The following is a 26107-nucleotide window of genomic DNA, read 5'->3' as shown; positions in this document are numbered from 1 at the left end:
AACTCATTAGTATGGAGGGAATTCTGCTGGAAGAACCTGACTCGCTTTTTCATAACACCCAAAATAAAGAGCAGGCAACTTGGTGTACAGCAACAGTGTGGGAACATGGAGGCGGACCACTCGCACATTTTCTGGAACTGTACAAAGATAAGGTCATATTGGGAGAAGGTTAATGCAGTTGTCAAAATTATTATGGGATATGGAATCCCAAATACCTGCCCGGTGATGTATCTTGGGATCATTAAGGATGTTGTGATGGGAGGCGATCTATATTTGACGAAGGTTTTACTTGCAGCGAGTAAGAAAGCTATAACTAGGAATTGGCTTCATGTGAACGCTCCGACTCAGGAGCAGTGGCTGGAAATTGTTCAAGATCTTATTGTCATGGAAAAGTAGACATATGTTTTGAGAATCCAAGAGAATGCATTCAATAGGGAATGGGAAAAGTGGAAAATGTACATGGTTGACACCAATGAGTAAGTGAATGACTAATTCATTCCTGTACGGTATGTGTGAATATTGAAGGTCTTCAGACAACTAGTATTTATTGTGCTTTATTTTATAACTGATTTGTGTGTATTATTTGTTGTTGTTTAGGTTCACATGTTGTTCTGTTATTATTGTTGTGAAAACTCAATAAAAACATAAATGTAAAAAAACTACTACTTTCTACTTTCTATGTGATTGTCTGCTAATTTAATGGAATCCAAGAGAGCAATACAGAAATCCTCAAAATGAAGCTTTAAAAAACCCTTTGATTTCTCTTACCAGATTGTCATGCATTTATTTATTACAACACACATGTATTTGTTTTATCCCCCCTCAGAATACAAGTAGGTACTCGTAGTTTAAACTTGTGATTAATCATGATTAAATATCAAATCGATTGACACTACTAATATGAACGTATATTCCACCATAGGGCAATCTATTTAACCCTTTGGTGGCCTTCTCCCAGAGTTTCAGTCTACTTACGAGACAAACTTGCCCACTTCCACCTGGATGATGGCGTTTTTAAGCTGGACCTCCAGCAGCAGGGCGTCAGCCGGACCTCCCTCGCTGGTCTTGTTGACGTTTGGGGAGAATATCCGCAGCATCCCCATGTAGCTGCCCACCACCACCTTGTCTATTAAGGTATAAACAAAAACGCGTGACAGATGTTACATGACGAGTTATTACGTCTAACAGCAGGCAGACTGTCATTGCTTTGCCTTCGTGAGGTGCTAGCACTGTCACTGCTAAGGTAAAACAAGATGTTTCTTTAACAACACAAAGTTGGAGAAGTGAAATGCCGACTAATTAGTGTCATTTACTCAACCTGAAGTAAATTGCATAAAAGAAGGCATTTGGTGGGAGGGAGTCAGCTCAGCTCAGTGTCAAAGTCTTCAGGACATCATTTAGTTATCAACACTTTAAATACCTTAGGTAAATGTTCTAATGTCAAAGTTTATAGTGTAAAAGGGCATAAAAGATTCTGATAGAAGTATATAATGGTCATTCCCATGCATGCTCTATTTAGTTGGTGCTAAATGTAAACTTAAACTTGGGGATTAGAAATCTTAACAAAAGAAATCACATAAAGATTGTACGGCAACCTTTCCACATGAACATTGAAGAGCATATCAGTGTCAGAATGCAAAGTGCACATGACTGAATACAAGCATGAAGCACTATTGAAACTAATAAAGTTAAAGCAAACCATCCCATATGTTCAATCTTGATTCCAGATAAGAAATTACTTGTATATATCAGAACGGAACATACTGTCACCTAGCTACCATGTTCTGGCTGTGGCTGGTTAGCTTGTTTTAACTCTAGAGGGAACTGGTTTTCTAATTCAAGTATGGTGTCAAAGTGGTTTGATTTTGGGATGGAGAAATGTGGGAGAAATGTAACACAAAGCAGAGCGGCAAATGAAAGTTAGCACACAGTAGATCTTTTGGACCTTTAAGATATATTTGTTATTTTCTTGCCAACATACATCATGATATACATTGTATATATGTGCACAACCATATAAACTACAATGAAAAGACACATTTAACTCTGTTTTTTATCCACATTAGTGTAGATCTGTGTGATAAGACATCTCAGGAAAGGACTGTGTGTTATTGCTGCATCTCTTCCTCTCCACACACTGACCGTGTCCGGTGCCACTGTTGTCCACGTCTCCGACACAGAGGCATCCCTGGTCGAACTCCTCCCCTTCGCCAAGCGCTGCTGACCACCAATCACGGGCCTTGAACAGAGACATGCTGCCTCTGATTGGACGGAGAGAGTAAGCGAAGAAGACAGGAGGGAAATGGTTAGACGTGACATGCAAAAATCTGTCTGTTTCTCTTTGGTGTAAATGTACAAATCAAATATATCACTTCTGATTCAAAATGTGTTGCATATATTATATTTAAAGACAAGCTATAAGCTGATAGAAGAGGGAAATATACATACAGTACTAGTCAAAAGTTTGGATTTTTTAACACTTTTTAGTTTACTAGATAATTCCATATGTGTTCTTTTATAGTTTTGATGTCTTCAGTATTAATCTACAATGTAGAAAATAATTAAAATAAATAAAAACCTTTGAATGAGAAAGTGTGTCCAAACTTTTGACTGGTACTGTAAATAGATGTATTACTTAAAGCACATTTTATCTCCACTTCACTGAGTAAAGTAGTTGGTCGATTAGGTGCCTTGCTCTAGGGCAGGGGTGTCAATACTGCGGCCCGTTGTCCATTTTGAATCGGCCCGCAGCAAATTCCAAAAGTATAATTACACCTGAAACATGTGCTTGTCTTATATTGCACTTCTTAAATACATATGTACAAATATATAACACAGTAGTCACGTGTTAATAAGCCCAATTTTCTAATAATTTTAGTCAATTCTTGAAAACATTTTCTAACAAATGTTAGGGCTATGTTGCGAAAGCCTTTGGCAGATTTACAATTCATTGAGCTGATGCTTTCATCCAAAGCCACTTACAATAAGTATCAACCATGAAGACACAAACTCAGAACAGCAACAAATCTGCAGGTAAAATAGCTTCAAATAACACAAACCATTGTAAGTACTGGTGTATTGGTTTTTAAAGAGATACATCATTTAGGTGGAATAAGTTTACTTTTTTGTGTGTGTTTCTTTAAAGTTTGATGGTGAAGGTGCAGTGAAAACTGATGGGTTTCAGTCTGCGACAGAAGATCTCATTTCTTCTGCTTTAACAGAATCAAACCCTCTGTTCACTACAAGAACACTGGATAATCAATCTGCAGCCAATAGCAGCGCAGAAGAGCAGATCACATGACCTGAGTATGAGAGTAGAGAGGGAAATAAGAAGGGAGGTGGGGGCAAGCAGCTTTTCTACTTGCTAAGTGCTGAGCAGGTGGAACGGGCAGCTAATCCACAGAGGCCATCCTTCCTAGCTACACTGCCACATAGAAATGAGTTCAAGGAATATTACACCATCTTCTAAACAGATGAATGTCTAAAATGCTTTGAGAGAGGCAGGTTCAAAGATTCTCTATTTATGCTTTTATTATCAAACCAGGAAATGAAAGAGTCGCAAAATGAAAAGATATTTCTCTAATGAAAGCTGGGAGAGAAGCAGGAAGCTATCGGTGCAAATCCCTGTGCGGCACTCCTCGCTTATTATTATAGCAGTTTTATTTCTGACAGGCTGATGGATGGTGTGGTTTAGCTTTGTGATTTGTTCACTTCCCTTGACACAACATGTTGCACGTCCTGTTGCAGCAACTTGCCCTAAACAGTTATTTCAAATCAATGAGATGTAAAACGTGCCTTTTGTGAGGGAAACTTCTGTGTAGCAATGCAGTGGGAGTCACCGACTCAGGAAGGAGACACGGGATAGAGCTGGAGCTTTGATGTCAAACACTGATGGGTTTATTCAGAGTATCGGCCGGAGGATTCACATCACAAGTCAAAGAGTCAGAGGGTCTGACTTCACGGGAGAGTTGCCACGTCAATTCTGAAGAGCCTCTCTCTATGCTAGACCTTTTAACTGGTTCACAGAGAGTAATCAACATCTCTGAAGGAGTAGACTAAACAGCTGGGAACACTGAACCACTTGCGTCCGACACTTATGGCCTCAAAGATTTCACATCTTAGAGTCCACAAACACCGATAAAGAAGTGCCTCAGCGTTCTCACAACAATTACCATTCGTGCCAGACAAGTTGACCGGTCACAAACTGGTAACAACAACACATATGGCACCAATGCCTTTCCTTAAAGGAGATAACAGACGTCAGAGTAGATCATAAAACGTCACAGAGCAAAAGGTTCGATATCTAGAAGAATTATTCCTTAACAGTTAATAATGCTTTCTATCTTTCTGTTTGCTTTCTGCAAGCATAAAGCTGGTAGAAAACGTCAATAAACTCCACGTTAGTCCATGTTGTTTCTGTCAGGGAGGGCACCCTGTTCAGTCCTCTATGACGGAAGGCATCCTGACGTCTCTGAAGGCTCAGGGAAAGTGACCAACACTGTTTACGGCTGTACAATTATTATCATAATTGCTATAAGACCTTCCTGTAATATACCCAAATATAACACCAGAAACATCTGAAAAAAAGAACATTTGAAGTGGTCCAAATGGAAGTTGAAACTGTAAGAATCAGAATACGTTATTATCCCAGGGTGAAAAGAGTTGCTAAGTAAGGAGTATTTAAACTCAAATGAATTAATGGTTCAAGCTTTGTCTTCTCCTATTTATCTTTAGAACACATACATATGTTTACAGTCCACAGTCCATTTCAGAATAATATATATGATATGTTTTATAATGATTGATCATTAAAGTGTTCTCAAAGCTGGTAAAGGTGCAGCTAGTTTGAATGACTTTGTATACTGCAGGGTAGCTTGTGAATTTACTCCAGGTGGAACTAAAGTCTGATTTAACACTTGATTAGATTTCACATCATTCATCCAAATCTGTGAAGTAACTAAAGGAATTAAATACATGTAGTGGAGTAAAATTACACCATTTACCTCTGAATTGAAGTGGAGTAGAAGTACAAAGTAGTATGAAATTAAAATACTCAAGTAAAGTACAAGTACCTCAAAATTGTACTTAAGTACAGTACTTGGGTAAATGTAGTTAGTTACTTTACACAACTGCGAATAGAGCAACTGAATCACAAGAGGATAACTAACAGTCCCATCTTATAGAAAACAGAAAGCAGCCGACAACTACACTATAGCTATTGTACATACATACGACAATAAAGCCTCTGTATCTTTGAAGACCAAGCACCTGTGGGTTCATTGTTCTATAACTAAGAACACTCTTGTTATTGCAAATATGTCCAATATGACCAAGCATACAAAAACTTAAAGTAATCACACATGCCTTCAGAAGCTGTATACAGACGGTTACAAATATTATCTTGCAGCTAACGTCAAGCCGGCAGAATTAACTTTAGCTTAGCTAATTAGCTAGCTCTCCAAGTTACCTGGATACTGAGCAGATATAAGAACAGCCTTATATATATATAAATATATAAATCCCCGCAGCTGGTGACTAAACACACTCAGGTTTGTTCCCGAGGTTCTCTTACCTTCATGTACACACGCCGGTCAGTAAAAGCCGATGTGTTGTTCCTCCTCACACAAAAATCACATTTCTCACCCTCTATCTTGCAGCCATCGTACTGTTGTCATGACACTGACGCTCAACGGACAAGCAGGGCGTTTGTGCGCAGGACCGGAAATGAGAACCAAAAGGACAGCCGGGAAAATGGACTGATTCAGAATTTCTTTATTCGTCCCACAAAGGGGAACTTTACGTTGTTACAGAAAAGAGACGAAGAAAATAAAACGATATTATTTAAAAAGGCATGCACATAGTATTTCAAATAAAAAAATACAATTGAATTGTGTGACACTGACGCTGAACGGAGGAGCAGGGCGTTTGTGCGCAGGACCGGAAATGAGAACCGAAAGGACAGCTGGGAAAATGAGTTTTATATTCAGGATTCAAGATTCAAGGCTTTATTGTCATGTGCACAGTAGCTACAGTGTAGATATGGCAATTACAAACTTCAGTCCCCCAACGATGCAACATTAATATATAGGACATAAAACAAATAAAACCAATAAAAATAGTGAAAGAAATAACAGATTACAAATAAAATAGTGCAAGAGAATGTTGCAATATGTCTGTGCAAGTAAATATAAATTAATACAAATAAAAATAGTGCAAGAAGTCGTCTACATACTGGTAAATAGAGTATGATATGCACAATAGATAACTATTTAAATAACTAAATTGCAAGGGGCAAAAAGATGAATGCTTATTATATATTATACCCTCTCATTTTTTTTAATTGTTACCATCTCAAAATACAATCATACATATTTGATATCCTCTGTTTTATCCCGGAAATGTACATGAATACAACAATAACTAAAATACAAATATTTAAAAACAAACTTTTACATCGATCTTTAAAGATTTGAGCCATACATACACTAAATGTTGCTTAATAAAAAAGGATAATAACAAATATCATCACCAAGGGGGTCCTCCAGCCTCTGGAACTGTCCCATATAATATCTCAAAATCTCTATCCACTTGTCTTCCCTGTATTGAGGCTGTAATTAGTTAACAATGTGTATTTGTATTTGTATCCTCTGTTGTAACTGTAAATGGTACTATATACATACAATCTTTCTTCACGACAAACATATGATGATCGAATAGCATATGATGATTTTATGTAGATTAAAGTAGCCAAAAGTAAATCAAGGAATTTAAAATAAAACATCTTGGCAGTAAAATGCAACATACACATTAAATACAGCAGAAATATGAATCCAAAAACTGACATAGAAGTACAACACTGGGGGACATTTTACTGCACTATTAACCATTTTACTGATAACACTAACAATATTTTTACTTTAAATGCAGGACTTGTATTTGTATTGGGTTATTGTCATACACTGTATGTTTTTTGCTTTAGTTCAATAACTTTATGGTGCTTGTTTTTAGCTATATGTCTATTTCTATCTTCCTGTAATATGTTCTACTTTGTAACTTGATCCAAGGGAGCTGCAAACAGGGAGGGACTTCGAACGTGAAAGTAACAAGTCAGACTGCCAGACTCCGTTTTACACGTCGACAGAGCACGACAAATAAAACAGGGTGAGTGTTAAATCCAGGCTCTGCTGGGTTTTTCTAAACTTAATTAATGTTTACTCTGTTTTACTTTATCTAAGAAGAATACAGTCTCCATTAAAAGCTATGTCTTAGAGTCCGATGTGGCATAATATGCCACATCGGACTCTAAGACATAGCTTTTTATAGGCCTAAACTTCCCCTTTCACTTCCTTGTTTCTGCGCCATTATGGTTACATAACTATACAGACGTATTTGTTGTTGTTTCCACTAGTGGTGTAACAAAAAAGTAATCCCCTAAATCACGATTATATAATGTGATTAATCTTTATAAATCAGAAGTTTAAAATATTATTAGGCCTATTTACTTATATTTTGGAGAGATATAAAACAAATAAAACGTATTGTTATCAAATCCCAACTTAACCCCTGGTAACAACTATATATATATATATATATATATATATATTTAATAGGGAACAATGTAATGCACAGTCAACACTAGAGCACTTACATATCACACAGACACACACTTTAACTTATGTACGGTTTTGAATGCATGGTGTTTCCTGGACGAAGGTACGTTTTAACCGTTTGTTTTTTAGTTTTAATTGAAACAAAAAAAACAACAGAAACGGGTCGTTTTTTTGTTTTTCAATTTTGCCCCAAAACGGAAAAAACGGCAATTCAGCTCGTTTTTTCGTTTTTCTGTTCTTACTGTTAAAACAAGTATACCACTCAATGTTTCGTTTCCATAGGTGGGTGTGTCTCCAGTGCCTCCTTGCTTCTGATTGGCTAGTTTGCCCTATGCTTGCGCTGTACTCTTCAAAATAAAGGTTCTAACTCTTTGCCTTTACACAGTGCAAAAATGACAAGCTTCTGCTATCTTTGATCTTTATGTGGGTTCATTGATCATTGTACTATGTGGATGCCTTATTGTTTTGTCAAGCACTTTGTGACTTTGTCTGTGAAAAGCGCTTTATAAATAAAATTCGAAGACTGATCATTTTGGACTCAGTAGTTAGACTACTAGCGCAAAGACTATAAAATACTTTTATTTTGTACTTTCAGAGAAATCCTCTGTCAAATTGTCCACCCTGAATACCCCATGCAGATGCTCCTGTCTGTCAAACACAAGCAGAAACATTACTTTCCAAAAATGGAAAGTTATCTTGGTCCCGCTCCCCACGTGAAAAACAGGGTAAGTTTAGTGCTGCTAATGTAATGAAAATGGCTAGTAGTGTTTTATTTAAATGAATATTTAGATAGTCAACTAAGAAACATAAAGTACTTGAAACGTACATTTTGGTAACAATTTTGAATATGATCATTTTCTTGAGCTTTAAACTCCTGGGGTCAAAATGACCACCAAGGATAGAGGGTGTAAAGCAGTTTTTTGTTTTACAATATCCTAAAGTCTATTTTTAACACACTATTGAGTTGGCTTTTTCATTACATTTAAAATATAAATTGTACCTAAAATAATACGGAGTGAGCAGGGTATACATATTCACACCATATGCAATCATAGGATATTTTTAGTTCGAAAGATATTTGTCCAAATTGACTACAAATTAGTACAAATACAAAACATAAAAAAAAAAAGCCTTACGGGTCCCTTTTAAAATATATATATATATTTTGTATAATGTTCTGGGCTGAGAGTGCCTTATTTTCAATTTGAAAACAAATGGCAATTTTATTAATACAGCAGATGAAAAGATTTGCAATTCTTCATGGGTGTCATTGGCTCTAGATAAAGGCAGTATCTGTTTGCTAACCTCAGATATTGATTTATTTAAATAAGTGACCTTTGAATACATATTGCAAACATAGCCTTAAAAAGGTCCAGGAAAAAGACTTCAAATATTACTTAAAGACTGGACTTTTTAATTCAGTCAAGAGAAGAGAAAAGAGAAGAAAGGAAAGAAAATCGTTATAAGGGGTTATTAATGACAGACATAATATGGCTAGGGAGGCTGTGGCTGATCGTGCGTTGATCTTCGGATCAGGGGGGACTGGTTCAATCTCCACTGCAGTCAGCATGTCATTGTGTCCCTGGGCTTCACCCCAAATAGCTCCTGTGAGGATTGTCCACAGTATTGAGTGTATGTAAGTCGCTTTAAGGTAAAAGCAACTAACAAGTGACATGTAGAGGTCAGTGGCACTCAGACTCTACAGGGGTCATTTTTTGATCATGGGGCATCACCCTTGTACAGCATCAGGACAATATCTCTATGGAGTCAGACACTGAAAGTGTGCTGGAGGCTGATGCGTTGACTGGGACTGATGGAAAGATGAGGCTGATGAGACTGAAGAATATGCGAGGAACGAACTAGGGGCAGAGAAATAATCATATTTTAACCCTTTAATTGCCAGACCAAGAAGAAATCTATGGACAAATTATTTCTTTGCATTTTTTTATCAAATAGGACACAAATAACCACAAACCATTTTTTTTTTTTTTTACTGACCACACAGTTTTGTTTTTATGAGCCTCTACCAACTGGTCGAGCTGGCCTTGGTAAAAGTGCTTTTTCAACAATCATCATATAGTACAGTATTTGTATGCATCAAACTCAAATAAAACACAAACACATTTTTTTCTTTTATGGAAGATGAGCAATATATACAACCAGATATATTCATAAAAAATAATAAATTATAATTGTAAAACAAAAAAGAAATGGAAAAAAGTAATGGAAAGTGTTTTTCATTATAAAAAGTTTGGCCTAACAACAAACAACTGGCCTAACAGCAAATGTCTATATCCTGTGTTGGCCTAACTTGCTCATGTGTGTGCAACTTTGGGCTGCATTTGATGCATGAAAGGTGCTATCTAAATTATTATCGCTCTTTCACTCTGAGACTCATAAGGCAGTACTAGATTTAGTAATATTACCATGAATCTAGCTATTTACCGTATTTTATTGGAAAACATCTCTGAAACTCTGAAAAAGTCGTATTGCTAGTTTACAATATGAAGGCCAATTCGACCGGTTGGTTGAGCATATTTTCAAAACAAATAATTACACCCTTGTTACAAAAATGTTTTGTGCATCAAGTTATATAATAATGTTCAGTCAGTGCTCTGACACTAAAATATGTCAAAAATGATATGGTTACCTTACACAAGTTGACCAAAAAGAGTGATTTCTTCAGGAGTGATTTTTAGCATGCCAACTTTCTCAGTGGAAGCTAGCTGAAGGGCATTCTGTTCGAACCACAGTGACATCTAGAGGTTGTTTTGTGCATAACATGTCAACTAAACGATAGAGCTGGCTGAATCAGATGGAGTTACACTTTTTTATTTATTTTTCAACAAGATATCAAAACACAAAATGTGCTCTACCAAATGGTGGCGCTGGCTGTTAAAGGTTAAGACAGCATCATCATAAGAGGCCAACAAGAGTGACAGGGTGTGTCACTTTGCTGAAGGATAGACCAGCTATGCAGGATAGTCTCTGAAGATTTCCCAAGGGGTAACAGCTGCTGCTGGAGTACTGACTGGAAGTAGTGCTGGTATCATGTCTACCATATCCTCTTAAAATACTCTGTCCAACAATATAAGTCTAATGACACATTTTTATTTAAGATGCATTCTTGTACTAAGGAGGGGAATTTGAAAAAGAATACCTGAAAAAGTACTTGTTGGTGTAATTAAATTAGTATACTGAGTCAAACAGTATCACTCTCATTAAGAATTTATGGCAGAACATCATTTTATCTCTCATCAAAGATAGCAGAAAATATGCATTATTGTACTCAAGAGGGGAGTTTGACAGAGTACACAGTTAAAGTACTCTAAATAGTATTTATCAATCCTCAACCTCCAAGCTATTTTAATATAGATTTGAAGAAAAAAACCTCGATGCTGACTTGACCACGCAAACGGGAAATACGGCCGCATCAATTCAGCAGTGTCAGTAACATCAAACAGAGAGATACTCATACTTTATAAGATAGGGATTCATGGCTGACAGTGCAAGACAGACAGCCAGATAGACAGATCGCGAGACAGACCAACAGACCGACAGACGCGCACACACATACGCACCCACACACGGACAGACTGTCTTCTGTATGTTTTGCATGTAGCCATATATTCAATGTATATTCGTGCAAACACGCACTGCACTGTCTGTAAGAAACAGAAAAACGAAAAAACGAGCTGAATTTCCGTTTTTTCGTTTTGGGGCAAAATTGAAAAACAAAAAAACGACCCGTTTCTGCTTTTTTTTTGTGTTTCAATTTGAACTAAAAAGCAAACGGTTAAAACGTACCTTGGTCTTCCTGGGTCAGTTTCACACTGTGGTATTATTATTTGTATTTCAACAACTTTGTTTTTAGCTGACCAAGGTACGTTTTAACCGTTTGTTTTTTAGTTCTAATTTAAACTAAAAAAAAAGCAGAAACGGGTCGTTTTTTTGTTTTTCAATTTTGCCCCAAAACGAAAAAACGGAAATTCAGCTCGTTTTTTCGTTTTTCTGTTTCTTACTGTTAAAACAAGTATACCACTCAATGTTTCGTTTCCATAGGTGGTTGGGACGCCAGTGCCTCCTTGCTTCTGATTGGCTAGTTTGCCCTATGCTTGCGCTGTACTCTTCAAAATAAAGGTTCATACTCTTTGCAGTGCGTGTTTGCACGAATTTACATTGAATATATGGCTACATGCAAAACATACCCGTGTGTGGGTGCGTATGTGTGTGCGCGTCTGTCGGTCTGTTGGTCTGTCTGTCTGTCTGTCTCGCGATCTGTCTATCTGGCTGTCTGTCTTGCACTGTCAGCCATGAATCCCTATCTTATAAAGTATGAGTATCTCTCTGTTTGATGTTACTGACACTGCTGAATTGATGCGGCCGTATTTCCCGTTTGCGTGGTCAAGTCAGCATCGAGGTTTTTTTTTTCAAATCTATATTAAAATAGCTTGGAGGGTGAGGATTGATAAATACTATTCAGAGTACTTTAACTGTGTACTCTGTCAAACTCCCCTCTTGAGTACAATAATGCATGTTTTCTGCTATCTTTGATGAGAGATAAAATGATGTTCTGCCATAAATTCTTAATGAGAGTGATACTGTTTGACTCAGTAGGCTATACTAATTTAACTACATCAAGTACTTTTTCAGGTATTCTTTTTCAAATTCCCCTCCTTAGTACAAGAATGCATCTTAAATAAAAATGTGTCATTAGACTTATATTGTTGGACAGAGTATTTTAAGAGGATATGGTAGACATGATACCAGCACTACTTCCAGTCAGTACTCCAGCAGCAGCTGTTACCCCTTGGGAAATCTTCAGAGACTATCCTGCATAGCTGGTCTATCCTTCAGCAAAGTGACACACCCTGTCACTCTTGTTGGCCTCTTATGATGATGCTGTCTTAACCTTTAACAGCCAGCGCCACCATTTGGTAGAGCACATTTTGTGTTTTGATATATTGTTGAAAAATAAATAAAAAAGTGTAACTCCATCTGATTCAGCCAGCTCTATCGTTTAGTTGACATGTTATGCACAAAACAACCTCTAGATGTCACTGTGGTTCGAACAGAATGCCCTTCAGCTAGCTTCCACTGAGAAAGTTGGCATGCTAAAAATCACTCCTGAAGAAATCACTCTTTTTGGTCAACTTGTGTAAGGTAACCATATCATTTTTGACATATTTTAGTGTCAGAGCACTGACTGAACATTATTATATAACTTGATGCACAAAACATTTTTGTAACAAGGGTGTAATTACTTTTTGGAAAACATGCTCAACCAACCGGTCGAATTGGCCTTCATATTGTAAACTAGCAATACGACTTTTTCCAATAAAATATGGTAAATAGCTAGATTCATGGTAATATTACTAAATCTAGTACTGCCTTATGAGTCTCAGAGTGAAAGAGTGATAATAATTTAGATAGCACCTTTCATGCCATACTGTACAGCCCAAAGTTGCACACAGATGAGCAAGTTAGGCCAACACAGGATATAGACATTTGCTGTTAGGCCAGTTGTTTGTTGTTAGGCCAATTCAGCATATACAGTAAGATGAGCACGTTTTTTTTTATTATGAAAAACACCAAACATAACTTTTTTCCATTTCTTTTTTTTCTACAATTATAATTTATTATTTTATAGGAATATATCTGGTTGTATATATTGCTCATCTCCCATAAAAGAAAAAAATGTATTTGAGTTTGTGTTTTATTTGAGTTTGATGCATACAAAATACTGTAGCCTACTGTATGATGATTGTTGAAAATGCACTTTTACCAAGTCCAGCACGACCAGTTGGTAGAGGCTCATAAAAACAAAACTGTGTGGTCAGTCAAAAAAAATAAAAATGGTTTGTGGTTATTTGTGTCCTATTTGATAACAAAATAATTTGTCCATAGATTTCTTCTTGGTCTGGCAATTAAAGGGTTAAAATATGATTTATTTCTCTGCCCCTAGTTCGTTCCTCGCAGATTCTTCAGTCTCATCAGCCTCATCTTTCCATCAGTCCCAGTCAACGCATCAGCCTCCAGCACACTTTCAGTGTCTGACTCCATAGAGATATTGTCCTGATGCTGTACAAGGGTGATGCCCCATGATCAAAAAATGACCCCTGTAGAGTCTGAGTGCCACTGACCTCTACATGTCACTTGTTAGTTGCTTTTACCTTAAAGCGACTTACATACACTCAATACTGTGGACAATCCTCACAGGAGCTATTTGGGGTGAAGCCCAGGGACACAACGACATGCTGACTGCAGTGGAGATTGAACCAGTGCCCCCCTGATCCAAAGATCAACGCACGATCAGCCACAGCCTCCCTAGCCATATTATGTCTCTCATTAATAACCCCTTATAACGATTTTCTTTCCTTTCTTCTCTTTTCTCTTCTCTGGAAAGTAATGTTTCTGCTTGTGTTTGACAGACAGGAGCATCTGCATGGGGTATTCAGGGTGGACAATTTGACAGAGGATTTCTCTGAAAGTACAAAATAAAAGTATTTTATAGTCTTTGAGCTAGTAGTCTAACTACTGAGTCCAAAATGATCAGTCTTCGAACTTAAAAGTATTTGTATTGCTCGTCACATATAGCAGCAAGACAGGCATTGTTGTACCATGGAGGGGACTTTGACAGGAGAGTATCAAGAACTACACAGTAAAAGTATTTCATAGTATTTGGGATAGTTGTAACTACAACTGATTCCAACTTCATCAGTCTTATGAAAAACGTATGGCCAAAAATAATGTTATCACTCATCTAAGTAAGTAAGTAAGTAAAGTTTATTTATAAAGCGCTTTTCACAGACAAAGTCACAAAGTGCTTGACAAAACAATAAGGCATCCACATAGTACAATGATCAATGAACCCACATAAAGATCAAAGATAGCAGAAGCTTGTCATTTTTGCACTGTGTAAAGGCAAAGAGTTAGAACCTTTATTTTGAAGAGTACAGCGCAAGCATAGGGCAAACTAGCCAATCAGAAGCAAGGAGGCACTGGAGACACACCCACCTATGGAAACGAAACATTGAGTGGTATACTTGTTTTAACAGTAAGAACAGAAAAACGAAAAAACGAGCTGTTTTTCCGTTTTGGGGCAAAATTGAAAAACAAAAAAACGACCCGTTTCTGTTTTATTTGTTGTTTCAATTAGAACTAAAAAACAAACGGTTAAAACGTACCTTCGTCTTAGCTGTAGGCCTATGTCTATTTCTATTTTACTGAAAATAATCCCTGTATGTGTTCCTGTTCAGCTGATAAGACTGGTTATGAAAACGAGGGCAGGAGCTGCAGAGAGATGAGGACGTTAAAGTGAAAGTAGGAAGTCAGACTGCCAGACTCCATTGTACACCTCGACAGAGCGGGAGGAAGGAAACAGGGTGAGTGTATTAACTATTCACTCTGTTATACTGGACGTCAGAACATTACTTCTTGATTACAAATCTGTGTGTGTGTGTGTGTGTGGTGTGTGTGTGGTGTGTGTGTGTGTGTGTGTGTGTGTGTGTGTGTGTGTGTGTGTGTGGTGTGTGTGTGTGTGTGTGTGTGGTGTGTGTGTGTGTGTGTGTGTGTGTGTGTGTGTGTGTGTGTGTGTGTGTGTGTGTGTGTGTGTGGTGATGTGTGTGTGTGGTGATGTGTGTGTGTGTGTGTGTGTGTGTGTGTGTGTGTGTGTGGTGTGTGTGTGTGTGTGTGTGTGTGTGTGTGTGTGTGTGTGTGTGTGTGTGTGTGTGTGTGTGTGTGTGTGTGTGTGGTGTGTGTGTGTGTGTGTGTGTGTGTGTGTGTGTGTGTGTGTGTGTGTGTCCCCCCAGTGTTAATGGTGTATCTCTCAGACTGGAGAAGATGAGTGATTTGAAAGAGGAGGAAGAGGACAAATCTCCATTCCCCAGCTGGGTTTCTCTGAAGAGTGACCGGTCTATGGATAAACCTCCACTCTTCAGTAATGAACCTGGACCCTCAGACACACAGTAAGAGTCTGTTTATACTGTAAACTGACCTGAAGAGGATTCAGTTTTTATGTTATCTGATAATCTAAACCTTAAATGATCGCAGTTAAGAAATGTAGTAGAGTACAGTTGCAACGTTTAATTGAACTCTCGCTGTGCTCCTTGGCATCATCAGAGATAGTAAATGATATACAACAGTGAAATCATTCTAACACTCGACATGTTGGACTTTGTGTTGAGTTCATCAAATGAAACACAAACATGTACAACATTTATCTGATAATCTAAACCTTAAATGATCGCAGTAAAGATATTTAGTAGAGTCCAGTAACAAAGTCCAAACATGAACCTATATACTTCAGTAATAAACCTGGACCCTCAGACACAAAGTAAGAGTCTGTTTCTACTGTAACCTGACCTGAAGAGGATTCTGATTTGATCTGAGTAGCAGATCAAATCATAGAAACACAGTAAAGCATCACTGTGGAGTACAGTAATGAAACAAAGTAAATTAGAGTAAAGAAACCCAGAAGAGGAAAGTAGAGAGGTGTAACTGAGCTCTGGCTGTGCTCCTTGGCATCATCAGCCACAGTAAACAATCTACTATTGTGAAATCATTCTCACATTCGAGATGTGGGACTTTGTGTTAGGTTAAGTAAATACATTTCGAACATGTAAAACTTTCCCCTCTCACAAAGGATTTCTAACAACCAAAACCCTCAAACACTACAGAAAGACAGAAAGTTCAGAGCAAGTCCAAAAATCTTTAATAAGGTAAACCGGCTGAAATCAAAAGCTGCCCTTTACAAAAACTAATGATGTGTTTAAAAAATGTGTTGTTTCCACAGACAGAGAGCAGAGTCTCCAGACCCCAGCTGTCTGTCTCTGAAGAGTGACTTTTCTAAAGAAGAACCTCCAGCCTTCAGTATTGAACCTGGACCCTCAGACACACAGTAAGAGTCTGTTTCTACTGTGATCTGACCTGAAGAGGATTCATTTTATATGCCAACGGATCATCTACACTGTTCTTTAATATTTACATGAGCGCAGTAGATAACAGCACAGAAACACAGTAGAATACAGTAAACATCTACAGCAGAGTTCAGTAATGAAACACTGTAAAGTGCAATAAAGTAACGCAGTAGGTAACTGTCTTGTTCTTGTACTATATGTACAATTAATACTCCAGACGGCAACGTGCCAATACTCAGTATTTATTCATACGCAAGGGACATACAGGCTTACGCTTGTGTTTGCTGTCAACACAGGACACACACACACACACACACACACACACACACACACAGCGATATAGAGAAGGTTAAGCTGTCATTATTAGGCTGTAATTTGTTATACTGTTGGAGTGGTAAGCAGGCCTATTGTTTTTGGATATTTGTGGAGTTAGGTGTGTTTTTTAATTGGTTAAGTGGTCCCTGATATGAAAAAGGTTTGAGAAACACTGCTCTAGGGCACCACTACAGGGGGTTATTTAGACGCTGGCAAGCATTACTTTCTCTCTTCTGCTCGCATATTGTTTCTGATCATTTTAAATGTATCATTTTTATTATGACAAAAATAAACTATATTGTGATAATGGCATATTGTATATATATTAAAAAGAAGAAGGCGAAATATTCATACTAGTCGATGTAATGACGCCATACCATTACACATAGCAACAACAATGTCTGAGTGAAACTGCCACCAGCTCCATGGTGGAAGATTTACTCCCAAAAAAAGATGTGTGACTTCAGTATTGTTGAACATTGGCTAGCCACTGAGGCTACAGCCCAGAATGTTATATTTTTAAAGACTTTTTGCACTTTTAGCAACTTGTAATTTCAGTATGTTGCAGCAATATTTTCCAGTATTTTGTTATATCATAATCGCAAAAACAGAATGAACATGCTAATACTATTTTAGGGCTATATTGTGTAAACCTTTGGCAGATTTAAATTACATTTCATTGAGCTGATGCTTTCATCCAAAGTGACTTACAATAAGTATCAACCATGAAGATACAAACTCAGAACAGCAAGAAATCTGCATGTAAAATAGCTTCAAATAACACACATCATTGTAAGTACTGGTGCATTGGTTTTAAAGAGCAAAGCGTTTAGTTTTGTGTGTGTGTGTGTGTGTGTGTGTGTGTGTGTGTGTGTGTGTGTGTTTCTTTAAAGTTTGATGGTCAAGGTGCAGTGAAAACTGATGGGTTTCAGTCTGCGACAGAAGATCTCATTTCTTCTGCTTGAACAGAATCAAACCCTCTGGCTGCGTTTCACTTCGGTTAAATGGATTCCTTGCGTCCCTCACTTGCGTCGTTTCCCTGCGACCAGTCCCTCCCACCAGGGAAGCATGGAGAGACGCAAGGAAACCACGAGAAGCAGGGAAATGAGTTTTAAGAGCAATGGGACGTCCTTTCCTCCGGAGCGTCACGTGAAGCGACGTCCGTTTGTGATGACTCCGCACAGCTGTTCGTCTGACAGCAGCTCTGTCCCCGTTATTTTCACAAACACCCCCGCCTCTGTTAGTACATATTTACTGACACAAACATTTGTATAATCTGTTGTAGACCCAAATAAATAAAATCAAATAAGAACTAATTCTCAAAAAAGATAAACGCCATTCTTAAAATGTATAAACAAATATTAGTTTGATTAATATTGATTAGAGTGCACAATATAAATAAAATAATTGAGAGAAGAAAAAGAGATATGTTATCTATCAAAACCTAGTTAGGCAAGGCAAGGCAAGGCAAGGCAAGGCAAGGCAAGGCAAGGCAAGGCAAGGCAAGGCAAGGCAAGGCAAGGCAAGGCAAGGCAAGGCAAGTTTATTTATATAGCACCTTTCAACACAAGGTAATTCAAAGTGCTTTACAAAAATGGAAGACATTTTAAAAATGGCATTTAAAATCAGTCATTAAAAAGAAAAGATAATAAAATAAACATTAAAAGAAAAAATACATGGATAAAAGTTAAAAGTTACAGTGCAGTTTTAAGATGTGAATAGTTCAATTAAAAGCAGCGGCAAAAAGAAAAGTCTTCAGCCTGGATTTAAAAGTAGTAAGAGTTGCAGCGGACCTGCAGGTTTCTGGGAGTTTGTTCCAGATATTTGGAGCATAATAACTGAATGCTGCTTCTCCATGTTTAGTTCTGACTCTGGGGACAGAAAGCTGACCAGTCCCTGAAGACCTGAGAGTTCTGGATGGTTCATAATTTAGCAGTAGGTCAGACATGTATTTTGGGCCTAAAACCATTCAAAGCTTTATAAACCAGCAACAATATTTTGAAATCTATTCTTTGACACACAGGAAGCCAGTGTAAAGACTTCAGAACAGGAGTGATGTGATCCACTTTCTTAGTGTTAGTGAGGACTCGAGCAGCAGCGTTCTGAATCAGCTGCAGCTTTCTAATAGATTTTTTAGTGAGACCTGTAAAGACACCATTACAGTAGTCGAGTCTACTGAAGATAAAAGCATGGACAAGTTTCTCCAAATCCTGCTGTGACATTAGTCCTTTAATCCTAGATATGTTCTTTAGGTGATAGTAGGCTGATTTAGTAACTGTTTTAATGTGACTGTTGAAACTCAGGTCAGAGTCCATGACTACACCTAGATTTCTGGCTTTATCTGTTGTTTTGAACATTGCAGACTGAAGCTCAGCGCTAACTTTTATACGTTCTGCCTTGGCTCCAAAAACCATTACCTCAGTTTTATCTTTGTTTAATTGGAGAAAGTTCTGACACATCCAGTCATTGATTTGTTCAATGCACTTACTCAGTGTTTGAATTGGAGCATAATCTCCTGGTGAAATTGTTACGTAAATTTGTGTGTCATCCGCATAGCTATGGTAACTTATTTTGTTGTTCTTCATTATCTGAGCCAGTGGTAGCATGTAGATGTTAAAGAGAAGAGGCCCCAAGATGGAGCCTTGAGGTACCCCACATGTCATATTTGTCAACTCAGATGTGTATTTACCTATAGAAACAAAGTTTTTTTCTGTCCTTTAAGTAGGACTCAAACCAATTTAGAACTGTTGCCGAAAGTCCCACCCAGTTGTCTAGTCGGTCTAGTAATATGTTGTGGTCAACAGTGTCAAACGCAGCACTGAGATCTAATAATACTAACACTGAAGTTCTGCCACTGTCTGTGTTTAAGTGGATGTCATTGAAGACCTTTACAAGAGCAGTCTCAGTGCTGTGGTTTGGACGAAATCCTGACTGGAACACATCCAAACAGTTATTTAAATGCAAGAAGTTACTCAACTGTTGAAATACAACTTTTTCAATGATTTTACCTAGAAATGGCAGGTTTGATATGGGCCTGTAATTGTTCATTACTGAGGCATCTAGATTATTCTTTTTTAAGAGCGGTTTAATGACTGCAGTTTTCAGGGCCTCTGGAAAAATACCTGAGTGAAGAGATGTGTTTACTATATGAAGTAGATCTGAGGCCATGCAAGGAAAAACATCTTTGAAAAATCCTGTTGGAATAATATCAAGGCAGCAGGAGGAGGATTTCAGAAGTTGAATAATGTCCTCTAAGTTTTTACCATTAATCTGATGGAATTGTGTCATGGTGTTTGAATTGATATTAGGTGGACATAGGGACAAAACATTTGCTGTACCTGATGCAGAGGCACTGACTGCTTGTCTAATTTTCTGAATTTTGTCAGTGAAGAAGGAGGCAAAATCATTGCACGCCCTGGTGGATAGAAATTCAGAGGCTACTGACACTGGGGGGTTAGTTAGTCTGTCGACGGTAGCAAACAAGGCACGTGCGTTGTTTTTGTTTTTGGTAATGATGTCAGAGAAGAAAGACTGTCGTGCGTTTTTCAATTCCAAATTATAAAGGCCAAGTCTCTCTTTATAGATTTCAAAGTGAACCTGGAGATTTGTTTTTCGCCACCTACGTTCAGCTTTTCGACACTCTCTTTTTTCTGTTCTCACGGTCATGGCCTTTCTCCATGGAGATATTTTCTTGCCAATCACTTCCTTTACCTTAGTTGGAGCAATGGCATCTATAACATTTTTAATTTTTGAATTAAAATGATCTACTAGCTCATTTACTGAGATGTTAGCAGGGGCAAGTGTGGATGAAAAATTATGAGTAAACATTTCCCTAGTATTTTCTGTTGAATATCGCTTTGTGGTTACCTCTTTCTGAACATTTTTGTGAACAGAAATAGAGCTCTCAAAGAAAACACAGGAATGATCAGAGAGTGCAACATCAGTCACCACAACCTTTGAGATATTCAGACCCTTTGAGATAATTAAGTCCAGAGTGTGCCCCTTATTGTGCGTGGGCTCCGCCACATGCTGAGTCAGTCCATAGTTATCAAGAACACAAAACAGTTCTTTAGCCCCTCTGTCCTGGGGGTTGTCAACATGGATGTTAAAATCACCAACAATGACTAAACGGTCAAAGTCAATACACACTATAGACAGCAGTTCAGTAAAATCATCAAAAAAGCTTGCACAGTATTTGGGTGGTCTATAGATATTTAGGAACAGAGCTCGAGAGGAGCATTTCAGCTGAAGGGCCACATATTCAAAAGAAGCAAAGTCCCCATAAAATGTCTTCCTGCATTGAATGGAATCATTGAACAAAATAGCAACTCCACCCCCTTTCTTATGCATTCTTTCCTGACTCATAAAACTAAAGTTGGGAGGGGTTGATTTGATAAGAACAGCTGCACTGTTATTTTGTTCAATCCAAGTTTCCGTTAAAAACATAAAATCGAGATTGTGCTCAGTGATAAAATCATTGATTAAAAATGTTTTTCCTGCCAAAGACCTGACATTTAATAAAGCTAGTTTAAGTTTGTTAAATACACTATCAGTAAAAAATGTTGTGACAAGCTGTGGCTGACATGGAATCACTGCTAAATTTGATAACCTCACACAAACGTTTGAGCACTTCCTGTTTCTAAGCTGATTTACCGCTCTTAATCTATTACCTATCAACACAGATATCGGCAAAGCTACTGGCAGGCAGGGCCCCGGCATGTGCTGGAAAGAGTTGAGAGTGCCATATGCCCTTGAGCCTGGACCCAGCACATATCAGTAAAAGTTTGTTGCGTTTTGTACACACACATCCTTATCAGGCTTCGGAGACTGCAGATGCTTTCTTGAAGGGATGGGAGGTGGTTGACGTAGGCACGGTGATGAAGACGGGGGAGATGGTGCGCGTCTCTGCTTCTGTGATTTTGGTGGGCGTTGTGGAAGGGCGGGGGTAAAGGAGATGCTGCCAGGGGGGGGAGGTGGTTGACGTAGGCTTGTCTTCGGTGATTTTGGTGGGCGTCGTTGAGGGGCGGGGGTAAAGGACATGCTGCCAACCCTGCATATCGCCTTCATGCGGTCATCGAACTCCAGGGGGGAGGGCGAGGGTGAAAGGGTGAGCGGAGAGTAGAGAGAGCTGGGGGATGAATGAAGAGTATCCTCAAAGGCGTTGACAGGGGGGGGTGACGGGCAGTGGAGACTCCTCCATTTGTGTCATAGGTCTCCCATAATCAGAACATTCCTCAGGCGGGTGCAGTGATACTTCTTCAGGGTTTTCTGCGCAATGTGTTGTGTCTTTCTCCTGTTTTGATTCCTCTTGCCGCTTGTCCTTGGCAGAGGGAACAGATTGCTGACGCAGGCAGTTGAATATGTTAGAGATAAACAATTTCACTCCTGACTTGTTCAGGCAAACTCCATCTGCCTTAAAAAGATGTCTGCGATCCCAGAAAAAGTTAAAATTGTCAATAAAATGGACAGAATGGTCAGTGCAGGCAGCTGAAAGCCACATGTTCAATGCAAACAGTCTGCTGAATCTCTCCACTCCTCTTCTGACTGGCGGTAGAGGGCCACTGATGAACACCTCCGCATTTAGAAAGCTGACAGTTTCCAACAGACATTTAAAGTCTTCTTTCAGCGCTTCTGACTGTTGTTTCACAACATCATTTGTTCCAATATATAGTACCACATTCTTCACAGTCGGATGTTCAGCCCCAATATGCAGGATCTTCTCAGCCAAGTCGGAGACCATATCCTTGGGAAAACAGAGTACTTTGGTGTTGTTCTTACTACACAGACCTTTTACATCTCTTACAGCAGAGTCACCCACAATCAGAGTTTCAGGCCCAGTCGTTAGCTTTCCCTCTAGCCTTTTACTTTTGGAGTAGCTATTGGTCCTTACCCTGCTGTGTGAAGAGGACAGGTTATCCAGGTCATCAGAAAGAGATCTCCGGTTCTCGGTCAGCGGAGCGTATCTGTTCTGGATTGGCACACTTGGTGGTTTAGGAGGATTGTTTGTAGTTCTCCCTTTAGCAGCTGTCCACGGCTGTTTCCTAGTATGAATAGGGGTTGAAGAGGCACTCTTCCTGGGTGATAACAATGCAGGCCAGCCAGTCGCATCACAGATTTCAGAGCGCTGGGCTCTGCCTGTTATTCGTCCTCCCAAATCCCATGGAAATGATTTACTCTTAGGCTTTGCACCCAGAGAGTTCCAGGGAGGACTACCACTTGTAGATTTATTACCCAGTACACAGCCCTCCTGTTCCTTGGAAACCTTGTAGCTGCTAACTAGCTGTGAGTTAGCATACCCTTTTCCATTATTTTGCAACACTGGTAAAGTGGTGTTATTCCCACAACATAGTCCATTCACTTCCACGTTAACTTCCAACCGTTGCATTTTCATTTCCAACACAGCCATCTTCTGTTGAAGTTTGTGGAAGTCATCTGTAGAGAACGGAGGCATTTTGCTACCAACTAGCTTAAGCTAAATAGCATGCAGTAGCCTACCAGGCTTTAGCTGTTGCTAGGCCACGCTACTGTAAGACTGAGGTCGTCGTAAAAATGTTGAAATATGGCTGAAACCCTCCGTCTATTTACGATGAATAACTGTCCCAGTGATAAGTTAATGTCCAGGAGCCGCTGCTCGAAGTTTTCAGAGAATAAGAATAGGAAAATCAGCATAAAAAGTAAGCAGAGGCAAGAGCAAGCAGAAAAGCGTCTGCACTGTAAGAAAGATAAGGGAGCAAAAATATTAGATTAGTTAGATTAACATTCATTGGATTGCACACTTAGTTTGTTTGTGTGGATATGTAGCAAATTAACATGTTAAATAGCACTTAATGACTGACTGAATGGAAATGACAATAAATTAAAATGTAAAACGAAAAAAGCAATCACGAAAATGTTTCCAATAAATGAATGAAATGATTTTTGTCCACTTTGTTGTTCAGATATATCACATATTTGTAACTGAATGATGCATTCATTGAAACAAAACACAGTATAAACTGAGGAGTGAGTCCCGTGAGTTTCATGTGTTTTCTTCACTCCGCTGGGAAACTGCTCTCATGTCAAGAAGCATCAGATCAGTGCATGCGCTGCATCGTCCAATCAGTGAGCGATACACAGTAAGGGGGCGGGGCGAGTGTCTGAGGATTTCATCGAAGGATGGTCTGGTGGTTCCTCGGTTATCGCTCCTCCGTTATCGCTCCTCGATCCTCGGTCCTCGGTCCTCCGGCAAAAATAAGGCCATTGGGACGTTACTCAAAATGGCGCAGACAAATCAACTTCCGGTGAGACCGAGACCGAGGAGCGAGGAAATGAAAAATAAGAGAAGTGAAAAGCAGCCTCTGTTCACTCCAAGAACACTGGATAATCAATCTGCAGCCAATAGCAGAGCAGAAGAGCAGATCACATGACCTGAGTATGAGAGTAGAGAGGGAAATAAGAAGGGAGGTGGCTGAAATCAAAAGCTGCCCTTTACAAAAACTAATGATGTGTGTAAAAAATGTGTTGTTTCCACAGACAGAGAGCAGAGTCTCCAGAACCCAGCTGGGGTTATATGAAGAGTGACGGGTCTATAGGGGAACCTCCAGCCCCTCCGGCAAAAATAAGGCCATTGGGACGTTACTCAAAATGGCGCAGACAAATCAACTTCCGGTGAGACCGAGACCGAGGAGCGAGGAAATGAAAAATAAGAGAAGTGAAAAGCAGCCTCTGTTCACTCCAAGAACACTGGATAATCAATCTGCAGCCAATAGCAGAGCAGAAGAGCAGATCACATGACCTGAGTATGAGAGTAGAGAGGGAAATAAGAAGGGAGGTGGGGGCAAGCAGCTTTTCTACTTGCTAAGTGCTGAGCAGGTGGAACGGGCAGCTAATCCACAGAGGCCATCCTTCCTATCTACACTGCCACATAGAAATGAGTTCAAGGAATATTACACCATCTTCTAAACAGATGAATGTCTAAAATGCTTTGAGAGAGGCAGGTTCAAAGATTCTCTATTTATGCTTTTATTATCAAACCAGGAAATGAAAGAGCCTCAGACACAAAGTAAGAGTCTGTTTCTACTGTAATCTAACCTGAAGAGGATTCTGATTTGATCTGAGTAGCAGATCACTGTATAGAAACACAGTAAAGCATCACTGTGGAGTACAGTAATGAAACAAAGTAAATTAGAGTAAAGAAACCCAGAAGAGGAAAGTAGAGAGGTGTAACTGAGCTCTGGCTGTGCTCCTTGGCATCATCAGCCACAGTAAACAATCTACTATTGTGAAATCATTCTCACATTCGAGATGTGGGACTTTGTGTTAGGTTAAGTAAATACATTTCGAACATGTAAAACGTTCCCCTCTCACAAAGGATTTCTAACAACCAAAACCCTCAAACACTACAGAAAGACAGAAAGTTCAGAGCAAGTCCAAAAATCTTTAATAAGGTAAACCGGCTGAAATCAAAAGCTGCCCTTTACAAAAACTAATGATGTGTGTAAAAAATGTGTTGTTTCCACAGACAGAGAGCAGAGTCTCCAGAACCCAGCTGGGGTTATATGAAGAGTGACGGGTCTATAGGGGAACCTCCAGCCTTCAGTATTGAACCTAGACCCATATACACAAAGTAAGAGTCTGTTTCTACTGTGATCTGACCTGAAGAGGATTCATTTTATATGCCAACGGATCATCTACACTGTTCTTTAATATTTACATGAGCGCAGTAGATAACAGCACAGAAACACAGTAGAATACAGTAAACATCTACAGCAGAGTTCAGTAATGAAACACTGTAAAGTGCAATAAAGTAAATTAGAGTAAAGAAACCCAGAAGAGGAAAGTAGAGAGGTGTAACTGAGCTCTGGCTGTGCTCCTTGGCATCATCAGCCACAGTAAACAATCTACTATTGTGAAATCATTCTCACATTCGAGATGTGGGACTTTGTGTTAGGTTAAGTTCAAGGTTCTTTATTGTCAATCTGACATAGCTACAATTATGCAGTTGAAAATCTTATGTCACAGGCTTCTCCAACAATGCAACATAATAACATAGTAACAATAAGAGCATGAGCAATACAAAAATAATAATAGTTATACAAATGAAATAAAGTTATGATGTGGAATAGTGCAGTACGAGTCTATATACAAGTTATTGAAATGATATATATATATATATATATATATATATATATTAGGTATTAGATACATGCTACTGAGTAGCAGATGAATGTTTGATGTTGTTTCAACAGTTCAATTTTTTAACAGTCTCACTGCCCGCGGGAAGCA

At 38.7% G+C, this 26107-nt stretch overlaps 2 protein-coding genes across 2 annotated transcripts in view; one reads left to right on the top strand and one right to left on the bottom strand.

Moving 5' to 3' along the window:
* bbs9 (Bardet-Biedl syndrome 9) overlaps positions 1-5659 on the bottom strand; it is a 186893-nt gene extending 181234 nt beyond the window's left edge. The window contains 3 exon segments of the mRNA XM_034145825.1: positions 976-1126; positions 2143-2261; positions 5573-5659. Coding sequence (XP_034001716.1) covers positions 976-1126; positions 2143-2254 — 263 coding nt within the window. The 5' untranslated portion in view covers positions 2255-2261; positions 5573-5659.
* A 1447-nt stretch (positions 5660-7106) lies between these two features.
* LOC117494834 (protein NLRC3-like) overlaps positions 7107-26107 on the top strand; it is a 33134-nt gene continuing 14133 nt past the window's right edge. Inside the window, exons 1-7 of the mRNA XM_034145824.1 lie at positions 7107-7161; positions 8206-8335; positions 14870-14995; positions 15422-15577; positions 16405-16509; positions 24356-24490; positions 25344-25448. Of these exons, the coding sequence (XP_034001715.1) occupies positions 15453-15577; positions 16405-16509; positions 24356-24490; positions 25344-25448 (470 nt within the window). The 5' untranslated portion in view covers positions 7107-7161; positions 8206-8335; positions 14870-14995; positions 15422-15452. The remainder of the gene's footprint in view (positions 7162-8205; positions 8336-14869; positions 14996-15421; positions 15578-16404; positions 16510-24355; positions 24491-25343; positions 25449-26107) is intronic.

This window comes from Trematomus bernacchii, unplaced genomic scaffold, assembly GCF_902827165.1.
Source record: "Trematomus bernacchii unplaced genomic scaffold, fTreBer1.1, whole genome shotgun sequence".
Lineage (NCBI taxonomy): Eukaryota > Metazoa > Chordata > Actinopteri > Perciformes > Nototheniidae > Trematomus > Trematomus bernacchii.
The sequence above is the reverse complement of the archived record's forward strand: the minus strand, read 5'-3'. Positions and strand labels throughout refer to the sequence as shown.